This window comes from Scylla paramamosain, chromosome 39 (assembly GCF_035594125.1).
Source record: "Scylla paramamosain isolate STU-SP2022 chromosome 39, ASM3559412v1, whole genome shotgun sequence".
Taxonomy (NCBI): domain Eukaryota; kingdom Metazoa; phylum Arthropoda; class Malacostraca; order Decapoda; family Portunidae; genus Scylla; species Scylla paramamosain.
Genome location: NC_087189.1, coordinates 1,982,501 through 1,998,478, shown reverse-complemented (window position 1 = coordinate 1,998,478; position 15,978 = coordinate 1,982,501). Strand labels below are relative to the sequence as shown.

The 15,978-nt window shown below is 46.8% G+C and overlaps 1 protein-coding gene across 12 annotated transcripts in view; it reads right to left on the bottom strand.

Moving 5' to 3' along the window:
* LOC135092024 (forkhead box protein P2-like) overlaps positions 1-15,978 on the bottom strand; it is a 409,229-nt gene that overhangs the window by 290,643 nt on the left and 102,608 nt on the right. For all 12 annotated transcript variants that reach the window (XR_010262719.1, XM_063990158.1, XM_063990160.1 and 9 more), the window contains exon 3: positions 3,887-3,921. Coding sequence is in view for 11 of the 12 variants with exons in the window: in XM_063990158.1 (XP_063846228.1) it covers positions 3,887-3,907 (21 nt within the window). In the remaining variant the exon portion in view is untranslated. The remainder of the gene's footprint in view (positions 1-3,886; positions 3,922-15,978) is intronic.

Sequence of the window (15,978 nt, the reverse complement as noted above, 5' to 3'; positions counted from 1 at the left end):
TCTCTCCCTCTCTCCTCGCCGCGCCGCTCACAGCCTCATTCCCTCTGTACCCTAGTGGGGCATCCTGCAGCCACCGCCGCCGCGCCCCGCCATCTGGCCGCCGCGGGGCTGAGGGGCAGCGAGTGTTGCGGGGCGCCCGTCCGCTTAGGCAGTCTTAGAAAAGCTGATTCATTGAGCTGCTCTTCCTACTCCTCCTCCTTCCTCTTTTTCTGCATCTCCTCCTTCTCCCACTCCTCCGCTTCAGCTTTTGTTGTTGTTGGTCTTCCATTTTTTACACCCTTTGACCTCCTCCTCCTCCTCCTCCTCCTCTTTCTTCTTCTGCATCTCCTCCTCCTCTTCCTCCTCCAATGGACGACCCGCACCTCCTTCTTCGCCCCGCCAGCGTCCTGCACGTCATGCTCTTGTGTGTGTGTGTGTGTGTGTGTGTGTGTGTGTGTGTGTGTGTGTGTGTGTGTGTGTGTGTGTGTGTGTGTGTGTGTGTGTGTGTGTGTGTGTGTGTGTGTGTGTGTATACAACAGTTGAATCATGCGTGCCTCACTCCCTAAAAACCTCGCGTGTCACGCCTAAACTTTGCCCCTCTTGTTTACATGAATTGGTTGGGGTTTGCGCAACACTGTGGTGGCTGTGGTGATGATGATGATGATGATGGTGGTGGTGGTGGTGGTACCCTCCAATACACCACTACATACACACACATACACTTCCAAACACCGTCACTCTACAAACAGGATACATAACACGCACACATATCCAAGCACACATTCCTCCTGTATTAAGATTTGTGGCGCTGTAACCTTTACCCATCTTAACATAGCGAGGTTTTTCTCAATGACACTTAATTCCACAAAGGCTTTTTTACCGCCATTTATTCCCTCCCTGACTCTCCCACTCCTTCTCCCACTCCCTCTCTCTCTCTTCAACAGGAACCCGGGGAGGAAGCGGCCGAGTGAGTGTGGTGTCCGAGTGATAATGTCGGAACAATTACACAATTATCTATAGCAGTCATCGTGTTCCTGCCTGGCTGTCGGGATGCCGGGGGGTGACGGGGGATGTCGGTCACGGAGGCGCTTCGGTGTGTCGGGAGGGTGAGTCTGGGGCGTGAGAGCTTCCCGACACACACACACAAACAAACGCACAGTCTCCGAGGCCATGCACAAGAGAGAAAGAGAGAGAGAGAAAAAAAACATTCTAATGGGTTTATATTTACTGTCACGCTAAAAGGGAACTAAAAACTGAGGAAGCGCGTCACTTCTGCCCTTGTTGACGGATATTAGACAGAGGAGGAGGAGGAAGACTAGAATCCCGGCTCTGAGGAGGAGGAGGAGGAGGAGGAGGAGGAGGAGGAGGAGGAGGAGGAGGAGGAGGAGGAGGAGGAGGAGGAGGAGGAGGAGCAATCTGATAATGTTTTTACTACAGACATCTGCTTCGCCATCCGTGCGGGACTTAAACAGCCCTGCATGACGACCGGACGCCCTCTCGCAGCCCCGCTCATCCCACAGGCGCGGCGGGAGCTCCTTCTGCATACTCCTGCGGGAATCCTACAATGGTATGCAGGCCGCCCTAACACACCTATCTCACTTCCCACAATCCTCCAGCGCATCCCTCCCGTGCACTCTTTTTCCCCGCGAACGCCCGTCTTGGTTGGGTGGCGCGGCGCGGGGAGGGCTGGAGGCTGCCGCGGAGGAAGGCGCGCTGTGTGAGTTACCTGGGTGCCGCCTCCTCTGCGCCTCCCTGTCGTTCAGTCGCCCTTTGTCTTATTCAACGTCTTTGGTGTTTAACCTGAGCTGCGTTGTGTTTAGCCTGAGATGTTGCGCCGAGCAATTACACAGGGCAAAAAACACGCCAATGTACACTCCGGGACATCACCATCACGTGTTGTACTTTCCATAGGCACGTAAGGGTGACGGACCGATGGTAATTACAAGGGAAAATGTGCCCAAGGTGAACTAGAGGGTAATAGCGAGCGCTGTGGGGTAAGTAAGGCCCAGATATGCATCCCATCTGCATGTATACAGTGGCGGTCGCTGGCAATCTCGCCTCTAAACACTGCCAGCCAATCAGCGCACGGATTCCAGACTTGAGGAAACCCGCGCGCCCTCGGTAAATAACACACACAAAAAGGGTAGCCCACAACCCAGCGGATCACAATATTTCGCGAATGCTTCCTCACAGCCACACCGCCGCCCTTCCGAGAGCCTCAGCCACACAGGAGCGGGCGTAGAGGGCGTGTGTGTCGTGTGCTGGCGGCGTGAGGGCGTTACGGGGCGAGGGTGAGGCTATGACAGGACCTCGCGAACTCTTTCCTCCTCTAATGGGTGTGAATAAACAAAGAGTCAGGGAACGATGCCCATTGTGCCCAAGAAGATCGCATGGTGCTAACGGAAACGCGGGGAGGGACGAGGCACTGCTGGCGTCTTCACTGCCTGTACTGTGTCTGTGACTCTCCGCTGCCCTCACTGCCGCTTCTCTCTCTCTAGCTTCCCCGCGCGATTGCAATAAAGGGATGTCTCGTTTCTCTCTCTCTCTCTCTCTCTTGGATATAATCAAGGATGTGGTGAGTCGGTGGTGAAGCGTGGTGATTGGCGAAGTGACTGACTGATTGGCTGATTGACTGACCTACTGACTGACTTGCTGGTTCATCTCATACTTGACTGAAGGACTTAATGACTGATCGACTGGTTAAATCTGTGACTGACTCACTGACTCACTGACTGACTTACAACTACTCAGTGATATGATTAGCTAACTGACTCGCTTCTCGACTGACCACAGCTGACTTACTGAACTGACTGGCTAACAAACTGCCAGTCAACTAGCAATTGACATGACTTATTAACTGACTAACTACTTGACTAACCAATGAACTGACTTACTGAGTAACTGTCTAACTGACTGACTGACTGACTGACTGACTGACTGACTGACTGACTGACTGACCTCGCTTCCCAGTTCCAGTCAACTACAGGCAAGCATTTCCACCAATCAGCAAACAGGAACTAATCTGTGCCAAGGAGGTCAACGCCCCGGAGAGGGGAAAAAAAAAAAAAAAAAAAAAAAATCGAAACAAAGTGAAACAGAGATAAAAGCCAAACAACCCACGTCATAAATCGCAATCGTTCATAATTCTTCGCTCAACAAATGACAACACTTTGGTAATCACGATAATAAGTAGTAATGATTTTTTTTCTACCCCCTCTCTCTCTCTCTCTCTCTCTCTCTCTCTCTCTCTCTCTCTCTCTCTCTCTCTCTCTCTCTCTCTCTCTCTCTCTCTCTCTCTCTCTCAAGCATCCCAATTTCCACATTTCTTCTTAGTCTGCAAACCGATTGAAATTAACCTATGACTTGTAAAAAAATGAATAAAAAGAAAGGAAAAGGTCAAAGTTCATTGTAGTTTCATTTACGTGATCACAGTATTTCGTTCGTAAAGACACTGATGTTTTTTTTTCTTTTGTTTTGTTATTTTTCCGTGTGAGTCTCAGAGCGAAGGCAAAAAGTGCTTATTTAACTTAACCCTTTCCTGTTTTGCATACTGCTGTGGAGATGGCGTCGCTCGAGGAATGAAGTAAAGATTGCGGTTTGTCTTCCTCTCCTTCTTAAGCAAATTAGCATCAATGAAAGAAAGGAAGTAAGGAAGAAAAACAGAGAGAAAGGAGTTAGTATCCAAGAAAGAAAGAAAAAAAAGAATGAAAAATTGGATCCAAGAAAAGAAAAAATGAAAGAAAAGAAAGAAATTTGTATCTAAGAAAGAAAAAATGAAAAGAAATAAAGGAAAAAAGAAAGGAAGGAGAGAGAGAGAGAGAGAGAGAGAGAGAGAGAGAGAGAGAGAGAGAGAGAGAGAGAGAGAGAGAGAGAATTAAACAAGGTGTATACAGGACCCTTTCCTTACCTGTACGTTCACTACTTCCATCAGAGCATACACACCTGAAAAGATAATAATAATAATAATAATAATAATGGAGATACGGGGACATAAATAACTATAAAAGCTTCATTTAATAAGATACTATATATAGACAAAAAGATTAGGTTTAAATTCTATGCTTTCAATAATTGTAAGAAAGTAAGACCAATAAATAAATAAAGAAAGAAAGAAATACGAAAACCAATAAAGACTAAACGAACATAACATTACAAAAAAATAAATAAATGAATAAAAAAATAAATAAAAATAAGTCACAGGTACAATATTTCACCCACTAACACATACAATCTCAAAACATCTATAAAAACAAATACGAATAAAAAAAAACACAAAATAAAAAAAAAATAATAATCATAAACAAAGATATACAAGCAACTAACAACATCTCAATAAACATACATACGAACACTACACAGAGGAAGTCAACGAAATAGAAAACGAAGACAGGGGACACATTCACACGCAGGTAAGCACAGGTGAGATGATTTAGGGGGAGAGAATTTCTGTACGAGGGCCAAGTATGTAGTACAGTACCACCACCACCACTACCTTCCGATACCTGATGCAAATACCTGTGAATGACTTGAGGAGGAGGAGGAGGAGGAGGAAGGGAAGAGTGTGTGAGGTAGGGGTGTTGGTTAGATTTTCCTCCCTCTCCTTGTCTCTCCCTGCCTCTCCCCGCTTCTCCCCGCCTGTCCCCGCCTCTCGCTGTCTCTCCCCACCTTTCCCTGTCTCTTCTCCCCGCCTCTCCCTGCCTCTCCCTGTCTCTCCCCGCCTTTCCCTGTCTCTCCCCGCCTCTCCCTGAGTGCCGGAGTGACGCCGCCTTTTGTCTCTCTTATTGTTGACAGAAGTTTGACCTGGAAGCGACCCCGACGTGCCGAGACAGAGAGAGAGAGAGAGAGAGAGAGAGAGAGAGAGAGAGAGAGAGAGAGAGAGAGAGAGAGAGAGAGAGAGAGAGAGAGAGAGAGAGAGAGAGAGAGAGAGAGAGAGAGAGAGAGAGAGAGAGAGAGAGAGAGTGTGTGTTTGTTGTATCCATCATTCTTGAGAGTAAAAAAGAAAAACAGGCAAAAAAGTGTGAAAAATAGATTGAGAAAGACACACACACACACACACACACACACACACACACACACACACACACACACACACACACACACACACACACACACACACACACACACACACACTACACACAAGCAAAGACACACAGACAGAGAGAGAGAGAGAGAGAGAGAGAGAGAGAGAGAGAGAAAATATTAGTTGCATTCATCATTTGTAAAAGTAAAAATAAAAGCAAGAAAAAAAAGGAAAAAGAAAAAAGAAAAAAAAAGTCTTCAGCAGGCTTGTAGGTACACTCCCGCAGGACAAGTGAGGTGAGAACACGCACACGGACCAATACTCTCCCCCACCCACTCTCCCCACTCTTCCCCCAACTCACTCTCCCTTCATAACGTCCTCCACTACACACACACACACACACACACACACACACACACACACACACACACACACACACACACACACACACACACACAAGCAAAAGCAACAGAGGGCAAGCATTCCTCTCGAGAAGGGCATAATCTGAGGAGGAGGAGGAGGAGGAGGAGGAGGAGGAGGAGGAGGAGGAGGAGGAGGAGGAGGAGGAGGAGGAGGAGAGGTAATAAAATGTCCTTGGCATAACGAAAGTCTAAACAATTACTTTTTTCACAAATTAAGTCGCTCGTGTCGCCTTCAGGAATGCTCCTCCTCCTCCTCCTCCTCCTCCTTTACTTACTTCACCTGCAAGAAGAGGAGGAGGAAGAGGAAGATAGGCAGTAACGTATCTTAACTTACCTAAACAATTACTTTTTCATAAATCAAGTCACTCGTTACGTCTGCAGAATTCCCCTCCTCCTCCTCCTCCTCCTCCTCCTCCACCTCCTCCTCCTCCTCCACCTCCTCCTCCTCCTCCTCCTCCTCCTCCTCCTCCTCGTCGTCGTCGTCGTCCTCCCCAAAAGAGGGTTATTGAACGTAGTATGTTTACGAGGTAGTAGCCGCGGCCTCGTCCAGCTGGGGGAGGAGGAAGAGGAGGAGGAGGAGGGCCTGGCGAGCTGGTCTGAGCGTCGTAATGTATGCTCACGGAAAATATGTAGCATGTTGCACTAATATAAACTCCAAAGAATCTGTCACGCGAGGCCCCGTGTTTGTCGACGCCCTGGTCAACACGCACGGCATCGATCTGGCGCTAAATAATGCACCTTTTCGGTCTCTAAAAGCAAAGAGCCGTCAATACACAGGCACTGTTATGCCACACTAGCCCGTCTCCTCCCGCGCGTCCGTATTTCTAAACGTTTCGCAGTCTGAGCTCAAGTTTTAACAAGCCGCGATGGATGTGTGCGCCTATCACCTGTGTCTTATTGGATTCCGGCGGTGGCGCGGCGAGGCTTCGGTACCGAGGGAGGAACACACTGAAAAGTTAAGTAATCGTCTCAGTGGTCTTTGAAAATCGGTCTTTGAAAATCATATTTGTGAGAATGTGAAGTGCCTAAGAACACCAGCCTTACTTGCCCTTCCTCCCGGTGTTCGTGCCTCCTCCTCTTCCTCCTCCTCCTCCCCCCGTCAATATTGCACCGGCATTCATTCACAAAATCAAGACGTGTTGTTTGAGTAAAACACACAACACATAAATTCCAAGCATTGTCTGTACATATGGCCTGTTTGCCCGGCTCGCGATGCCTCCTGTTTACACTTAATTAAAGAGGGAACTTTTTAGGAGTCCTCGTCGGGTCTGGCGGGCCGCACTACACGAGGCTGTTTCATAATCATTGAATTATTGTAGTATGTATCACGCAGGCCAGGCTCGCCACTCCAACACGGCGCAGTGAACCAACAAGCGGGGAGCGTCGCCTCGCCCAGCACGGCGCGACCAACAAACACTGCCCAAGATTTTGTTGGAATCTTAATCTTTTTTGCCTTCGTATCAAAACATCACCTTTCCTTGCCTTACCTTATCTTAGCTTATCTTACTTTACTTTATTTTGCTTTACCTTTCCTTAACAAACAAACAACAAACACAGCGAAAAATTTAACTGGAATATTATTATTATTATTATTTTTTTTTTTTTTGCCGTCCTAACAAAACATCACCTTTCCTTACCTTGCCTAACCTTACCTTACCAACCTAACCTAACCTAACCTTACATAACCAAACCTAACCTTACCTTACCTAACCTTAATCTTGCCTTACCTAACCTTAACTAATCTTACCTTGCTTTACTTTAACGTACAAACAAACAAAAGGTGAGACTTAGCGAGGAATCTTTCATTTTTTCCTCCTTAACAAGCTTACCTGACTAACAAACAAACAACAAACAAGCATAGCAAGATATCATGAGTGCACTTAACTTAGCTTCCCTTTCCTTCCTTCCTTCCTTCTTCCTTTCCTTTCTGTTCTTTCCTTCCTTTCTTTTCCTTTTCCCTTCCCATGTTCCCTGAATGCCCTAATTTATCTCATTACTTTAAATTTTCCACGTGTTCTTTTCTCTTTAACCTCACTTTTTCTTCCTAGTTCCTCCGCTCCACCCCCTCCTATCTCTCTCCGCCTCTCTCTCTCTCTCTTCTCGAAAAGTGCTGACGCTAACAATGAGTAACAACATTCCTCAGATCAAATACAGGTTTTAATGAAAGAGGTTCAATTAATTCAGGACATATGCAGCGCTGACACACAACACAAGCCGATAGAAGCTTATAAGGGGCGTGTGAATGGCTCCTGTTGTTTACATCTGCTTGCTGCCTCGCTACTCAATGTTTAGGGTAGATGGATGGACTGGTGGATTGGTGGGTGGATGGATTTGTGGATGAATGGATGGATGGGTGGATGGATGGATCGGCAGATATATAGATAGATAAATAAACAGATAGATAAATATATACATTCAAGCATAAATATAGATAGATATTATGTTTGTGTTTCTTTATAGTTCAACTTCTTAACTTTTTCTTTACAGTGACTCTATTTAGCTAATTTTTTTTTTATTTACTTAGCTTTATGTATACATTTATATTTTATGTACAGAGTTAACTTTATCTTTTTCTTTTGTAACGAGCGAACCAATTTAGAAACAACAGCAAATTACAGAACAACGTGTTACAAGGCCGTTACACACACACACACACACACACACACAGGTCATCGTGCAGTCTTCGGAAGGGGGAGAGAGACTGGGGAAGGAGGGGGATGAGGTAGTATATCTGGGGGGGTGTTGGGGAGAGAGGGAGTGGGGAGAGCGGGGAGAGGGGAGGGTAACACAAACTCTCAGACAGTTACCGTGTATGACGTGCAAAATATCCGGAGTGTTAGTGGCCACCAAGCATGTCTAACAGCTCCCCCCCACCCCTCTACCCCCCACAACACCTCCTCAACACCTCCTCCCCCAAACCTCGCCTTTGCAGACACAGGAAGTAACCTCATTAGTGACACGGTGTTGTGTTTGAGGGAAAATGCGGAGAAAGAAAACGGAACAATATTTAGTAGACTCCTACACACACACACACACACACACACACACACACAAGGGTAATTTCTTTCCCGACAGGAGTGACTGGACAAGACAAAGTGAGGCGAAGTTACGACTCTTGTTGTTCACCTGTCTATTGGTTCCTCAGGTAACTCAGGAGGAGGAGGAGGAGGAGGAGGAGGAGGAGGAGGAGGAGGAGGAGGAGGAGGAGGAGGAGGAGGAGGAGAAAAAGAAAAAGAAAAAGAAGTAGAAGAAGAAGCAATCTCAATCACTTCTTAAAAAATAAACAATAAGTAAAGTAAGAACAACAACAACAACAACAACAACAACAACAACAACAACAATCAATCTCAATCAAACACTTAAAAAAGAAAAATCGATAAATTAAGTAAGCTTCATTCCTTTACATTGCCTTCCTCCTCCTCCTCCTCCTCCTCCAGCTGCTTCCGTGACACCTGTAGTCGCGTTCCATCACAATTAATCTCAGGTGAAAATGCCAATTCTACCCCGCTGTTGTGTCGAGGACAGAATTACTTCACGAAGACTGCATCACGAAGGCAGCCGCGCCCCTCCTGCCCCCAACACACCCCCACTACACCCCACCCCACCACCAGGACACCCCCGACTGCCCCTCCTCCTGCACTTAAAATAACCGAACCCACCTTCCCTTCCTAGTCTTCCTCCTCCTTCTATTGTTGTTACTTCTACTCCCCATTAATTCTAGTTACAAAGTCCCATTCCTCCACTCCCACGTATTCCCATTTCCCACTCCCATTCCTGTTATTTCCATCTCTATAGCTCCTTTATCCTCCCCAGTACACGTATGCTTCATCTCCCCTAAACTCCCCAAAACAATGCTATACTGCGTCTTCACAACGTAATCACCCTTTCATTATCTCCCCTGCACCCCACACGGCACCCCAGGCTACTACAAGTACTGCTACTACTACGACTACCACTTCACCCCTACACTCACAATACACCATCGCCCCAAACCGTTCCCCCCTCCACCCTCCCCCCCCAACCAAAACTCCCTACCCTCCCAACTCGATCTACCGCACGCTACATAACCACACGCTACCTGTCCCTCCCCCCCCTCCCCCATCCCAACCACACCTGAAGTCTCACGATCATTACACCTGCCCGTCACACCTGAGGCCTCATTGGTGCTAATCCCTACCTGAAGCATCACACAAATTCACCTTTACGAACTTAATCCCTGTTAGTAATACGCAGGCTAATATCCAGACTCAAGCTTATACGCCAAGCTTTCGTAAATATTGCTGTGAACGGCCGGTCTTGTCTTGTCTTGTCCTGGTTATGCTGTCTGATTTAGCCTTGAGACGCACTTCACACTTGTCACGCGATTGCAGCATGTGTGTGTGTGTGTGTGTGTGTGTGTGTGTGTGTGTGTGTGTGTAATGATTTCCAAGTAATGTTGCTTCATTTCTTGGCACCAGCAAGGAAAACTATTTGTGTTAAGTCACGTGAGGCTGACTTTATGTTGGTTTTGTAAGGTGAGGTTAGGTGAGGTTGAGTTTGCTTTGGTTTCGTGAGGTTAGGTTAGGTTAGGTTAGGTTAGGTTAGGTTAGGTTAGGTGACATTTTGTGAGGTTAGGTTAAGTGAGGTTAGGTGAGATTAGGTGACGCTTTGTGAGGTTAGTTTGGTTAAATGAGGTGAGATTGTTTTGGTTTTGTGAGGTTAGGTTAGGTTAGACGAGGTGAGGTTTTGTGAGGCTAGGTTAGATGAAATGAGGTGAGGAAGTTGGATTTGCTTTGGTTTTGTGTTAGGTTAGGTTAGACGAGGTGAAGTTTTGTGAGGTTAGGTCAGGTGAAATGAGGTGACATAACGAGGCAAGTTTAGGGAAGTGATGATAAAGTAAGGAAAGGTTAAGAAGAATTTTAGTAAAGTTGGAAGCACAGGTATGGTTAGGTAAGGTATGGTTACGTACGGTACATTAAGATTAAGTTACGACCATTAATTAAGAAACCAACAAAAGTTACATAGGAGTCAGCAAAGGTAAGGTAACGGAAGGCAAGGTAATATAAGGAAAAACAAAACAGAAACATTAATTAAGTAAAGAAAAAGCCAAAATTTAAAGAGTGGTCTTAAGAGTGGTTTTTACAGTTCTAATGACAGATTAACATGACTTCTACATTATCAACAGAAGAAACACTCTTAAGAACCCGTCTAATTATCTACGTGGCCTTGAGAAATAGTCGAGTTAAAGTGGAATAGATTTTTAAGGATGTTTTTTTTATGGTTTAAGTGACAGATTAACAACATTTCTACATTATCAAGAGGAGAAACACTCTTGAGAACCCGGCGTACCATCTCTGTGGGCTTGGAAAACAATCTTGGTGTGAGAAAGAGAGAGTTCAATACGATCTAACTCTCTCGGTGCCTTCAGGATGGACAAGGAGAAAAACACAAGCATAGGGACCCGAACACAAGGGCCGCCTGCCTGACAACTCTATCCCGTCAGCAGATCAAGACTTGGGGCCCCGAAATAAGGGATCCTGACAAGACTGATGACTTCCTGACAGAGAGAGTCCTAGAGGGAGTCCTGCAGGCAAGTCCAGATTCCCTCAACAGCTGTTCCTTCGCGTGTCGATTGATTTAATTGGAAAAGTGAAGGGAAGGATGCAGGGGGGGTGTGGTGTGGGAAGAGAGGAGAGGTAAGAAGGTGAGATGTGAGGAGAGGAGAGGAGAGGAGAGGAGAGGAGAGGAGAGGAGAGGAGAGGAGAGGAAAGGAGAGAAGAGGAGAGGAGAGGAGAGGTGAGGAGAGAGGAGACGAGAGAAGACGAGAGGTGAAGGAGGAAAAGGAGTAGGAAGAGCAGGAATACTAGTAGTAGTAATAGTAGTAATAGTAGTAGTAGTAGTATGTGTATATTATAGAGTATTAGATATGGTTGGATGCCACAGTCATTAGCGGGAGCTGGGGCTAATGACCTCCAAGTAATGGAGCCCCTAATTGACACATCAATAAACATGGGGTGGAGGTAGTAGTAGTAGTAGTAGTAGTAGTAGTAGTAGTAGTAGTAGTAGTAGTAGTAGTAGTAGTAGTAGTAGTAGTAGTAGTAGTAGTACTACTACTACTACTACTACTACTACTACTACTACTACTACTACTACTACTAATAATAATAATAATAATAATAATAACAATGATAAGATGATGATAAGCACCACCACCACCACCACCACCACCTCTACCACCACACCACCACCAACAACTACAACACCACCAACAACAAACACGACAACAACACAACCTGGCGCTTTTTCCTTCTTGTCTGGCCTGAAACTTAACACTTTTCCTACTTTTCCTTCCCACCTCAGCCAGCCAGCCAGACAGCCATCCCTTGAAACCCACACCTCTAATCTGAACCTGCATTACTCTGTCACAGCACGACAATGAACCCTCACCACACACAGGTAGGAGCACACCTTTCCTTACGTCACCTGTTTCACCTGGGACACTTAATTCATCAGGTACTGTACAGGTGACAATGTATGTATCAATTATCGGTTTTTACAAGAACAGGTGTGATAATTATTTTTACCTGCCTGACCTGTACCTCACCTGTTTCACCTGAGACGCTTAATTCACCAGGTATATTACAGGTGACAATGCAGATATCAACTCTCGTGCAATAATTATCGTTACCAGTCACACCTGTTACACCTGACACGCTTAATTCACCAGGTACATTATATTACAGGTGACAAGTCCTCAGCCCTCACAAATACAAGAGCAATTATTACCTTCACCTGCCCCGCCTGCACACCTGGACCAGTTAGCACTCAACATTCAACCCCAGCACCAGAAGCAGCACCCCCGCGTCGATAATCACACCGCAGACGCCACCTCGACCACTAACCACCTCTAATTACCCCAACCACTAACATTACCTCCGCCACACACGCACTCATTCCCCGCCACAACAATGAAAAGCACATTACTCTTCATACATAGAATCGCTCCCCAGCACTATACTCCCTATTGCTCTCCTCCACTCCCCCCTGCTAACAAGGCGATGATGGCCCTTCGCTTCCTAATTACCGTCTACTGCTATCTTAGACTGACAAACCAGCTCTAAGTCACCAGTTGTTCTTGAGTTAACGTCTCTGCAGGTTAAGGGAAGGTGAGCGTTCGCGGTGCCAGAGGGCGTGGGAATGAATATGCGGCGGGAGGTAGACGGATGAGAGTCTAAGCAATAAAACAAGACGAGTGTGTCTGTAATGGGTGTTTTGTAGCGTGCCTGGTGTCCCCTGTCGCTGGCTACCCCATTGTCATCACCACGGGGGCTGTAATCACCATTTTCACTGTAATTATCGTCTTTTTAACCATCACCACTAAGGAAGACACCACTACTAACATCACTAGTACAATCACCACCAATACACACACGCAAACAGAACCAGCAGGCCACAGCTTAGACAGAAACAAGCTGCCACCCTTTAAACACAAACCGCCACGTGTTGATCTGATGGCTTCCGGCAGCTTCCCTTATTTTCTACGATATCTTAGACCTACCACATTTACCACCAAACCATCACCACCGAGGGATCAGGAGAGGGTATAAGCATCAGGGAGACTTCACACCAACCCTCATATCCCCTTGAATAGAGAGTAAAGGCTGTACATACTAGCGGGATGAGTTGGTATATTCGCCTCAACATCCAGGCCACGAACGCCCTCCCTCCCTCCCTCCCTCCCTCCTTCCCCCTGCCCACCCGCCGCCTCACCTGCCCCCTTACCTGCCTCGCCGCTGCTTCGGGTGTTGTTGTGACCTGCGCAGTTCTCGGAAATGACTAGTTCTATAAAGTGGAGTGACGGTGCAGTCATGTTATTATTATTTAGGGAAAAACATCTTGAATTTGTGGGCTGAGAGTTGCTTTTTCTTTTTTTTTTTCTCTCTTGTGTCTTGTCTCTGGTTCTCTCTCTCTCTCTCTCTCTCTCTCTCTCTCTCTCTCTCTCTCTCTCTCTCTCTCTCTCTCATAAACCAAATACAGGAGGAAAAGAAGAGAACAGAGAGAGAGAGAGAGAGAGAGAGAGAGAGAGAGAGAGAGAGAGAGAGAGAGAGAGAGAGAGAGAGAGAGAGAGAGAGAGAGAGAGAGAGAGAGAGAGAGAGTCCAGTTAAAACAAGAAAAACGGAAAAAAAAATAGATCAACAAATAAGCAAGTACGTACACACACACACACACACACACACACACACACACACACACACACACACACACACACACACACACACACACACACACACACACACACACACACACACCTGCTGTTCCCATGCTATCATCATCAACTTTCTACTTTTTTACACTCAGAGCATCTCATCTTCACCTAGCAAATCTACACCACTCCTGTCTGTCTGTCTGTCTGTCTGTCTGTCGCTGTTGCTATCTACCTGGCCACACCGCAGCTCGTCCCGCAGGTAACAGCTATACCGAGGCCATACCCAATACATTTACCCCCACTATGATTAAGATATAGCGAAAATAAGTGAAAATAAGCAAAAAACACTACCTTTAGTCTCTGTGCATCGCCCCAAGCCCCAATTCGCCGTGTCCAGCCTCCGTCCAGCCCCGTCTGCTCCCGCCCCGACCCTGCCTCGCACCTCCCCGCCCCGCCCCGGGTTCAGTAGCCAGAAGACCACCGCCGCGTAAGTTGCTATAACAGTTTGGAAACCCCGCACTCCTCCCTACAACAAAAACACGTCTCTCGCATGCACGGGACCCGAAGCGAACCGCCAGACCGAGGCAACGCGAAGCAACAGGCTCCTCCCCCCGGCTCGCTCCCTCTCGCCCACTCTCCCAGCTAAGAAAAACAATAGCAGTGACCATTACCCGCATGCATTTCTCAAAGTACGGAGCGTGGAATGATGGATGTCTGGCCGCGATCCACTTAGGACTGCAAGGAGGACCCGTCGTGCTGGAAGGTCCTCACGCGAGACAGGCCACGACAGGCGCCTCCTCCCCGTGGGGCGTCCAAGGGCGGGGCTCCTGCCGCTAATATACGAGAAATTACATATTTAACTGGACGTAACCTCTCCGTTAGAAATTCAAAAAAGCGGAAACGTAAGATGCGGTGAGTGTGGTACGTTTATTGGCCACATTTCACCGCACGTACCGCGACATACGGTGTACGGTGCGCTCCATACCCTCTCCCTCTCTCCCCCTCTCTCTGTTTCTCTCTCCTGACCGTACACGCACACACACACATCCGTGGTCGTGTCTGCGCGGAGGTAGCCCCGGGCCCCGCTAGCCCAGATGCGGCGCGCAGCATTATGCATGCAAGGAACTCATCTCGCGTCTCAGCAATTACAACCCTGACTCTTACGGCATTCATTTGATCTGCTGATAATTCCACGCCTCCTGCTGGCCGGACACCTTAATACCAACCTGTAAGCCGTAGCAGTAAGCCGCCGCGCAGCCACGCCAGGCCTTCCCAAGCCCTCACAGGAAGAGCTAAGCCTCCACATACACATACAACACGGAGTACACTTCATTCTGACCTTCTAGACGTACAACTCAGCAGCCACGCACCCACGCCAGACCCTCCCATGCACAAAAACACCTAACCCTCTACGCACACGAGCCAGCACCTGAAGTACTACAAAATACACTTAATTCTCAGGCTTAATACGTAACATTGAACTTCCACGCATCTTCACTAAGCCAGTCCATGTCCCCGGGAGAAACAACTATCCCTCTACACACACAGGCCAGCCTTTGACGTCCCATAAAGCAAGGAACTCTCAATTTTCACCCTTATAACATACCACTGTGCCTCCACGCGTCCACACTACGCCATCCTGAAAAGCAATGACTCTAGAAATGCAGAACGTCTCGTAACCTAACCTAACCTAACCGAACGTCCCCTAACCTAACCTAACCTAACCGAACGTCCCCTAACCTAACTCAATGCTAGGAAACTAAGATACTGAGAAGTGGAGAAGAGTGAGCCGCAAAAGAAAGCATGAATGGATGAGATAAAAGGAATGCGAAGAAGAGGAAGACTTAGAAGCTGAATAAAACTGATAGAAAAAGACAAGAGAGAGAAAGAGAGGGGGAGAGTAAGAGGAAGGATAAGGTAGAGATATTGCATAGAAGAGGACAAGAAAGGGAAAAAAGCTTAGAAGGTAGAAAAGACAGATAAGGAGACAAGAACGGAAGGATGCATAGATGAAATAAACAGAGGTACAGGGAAAAGGGAAAGAGAAGTAATGGGAAAAGAAGGAAAACATGAAAAAACGAGAACATGTACAAAAAATAAAAACAGGAGAAAGGAAAGAGAAAGAAAGATTAAGAGAAAAAAGAGAAAATGAAGGAAATGGAACAGAGAGAGAGAGAGAGAGAGAGAGAGAGAGAGAGAGAGAGAGAGAGAGAGAGAGAGAGAGAGAGAGAGAGAGAGAGAGAGAGAGAGAGAGAGAGAGAGAGAGAGAGAGAGAGAGAGAGAGAGAGAGAGAGAGATAAGGATGAACGTGTTGAAAAGAAGAATGAATGAATGAATGGATAGATAGATAAATGAAAAAAAAGAAACGAAAA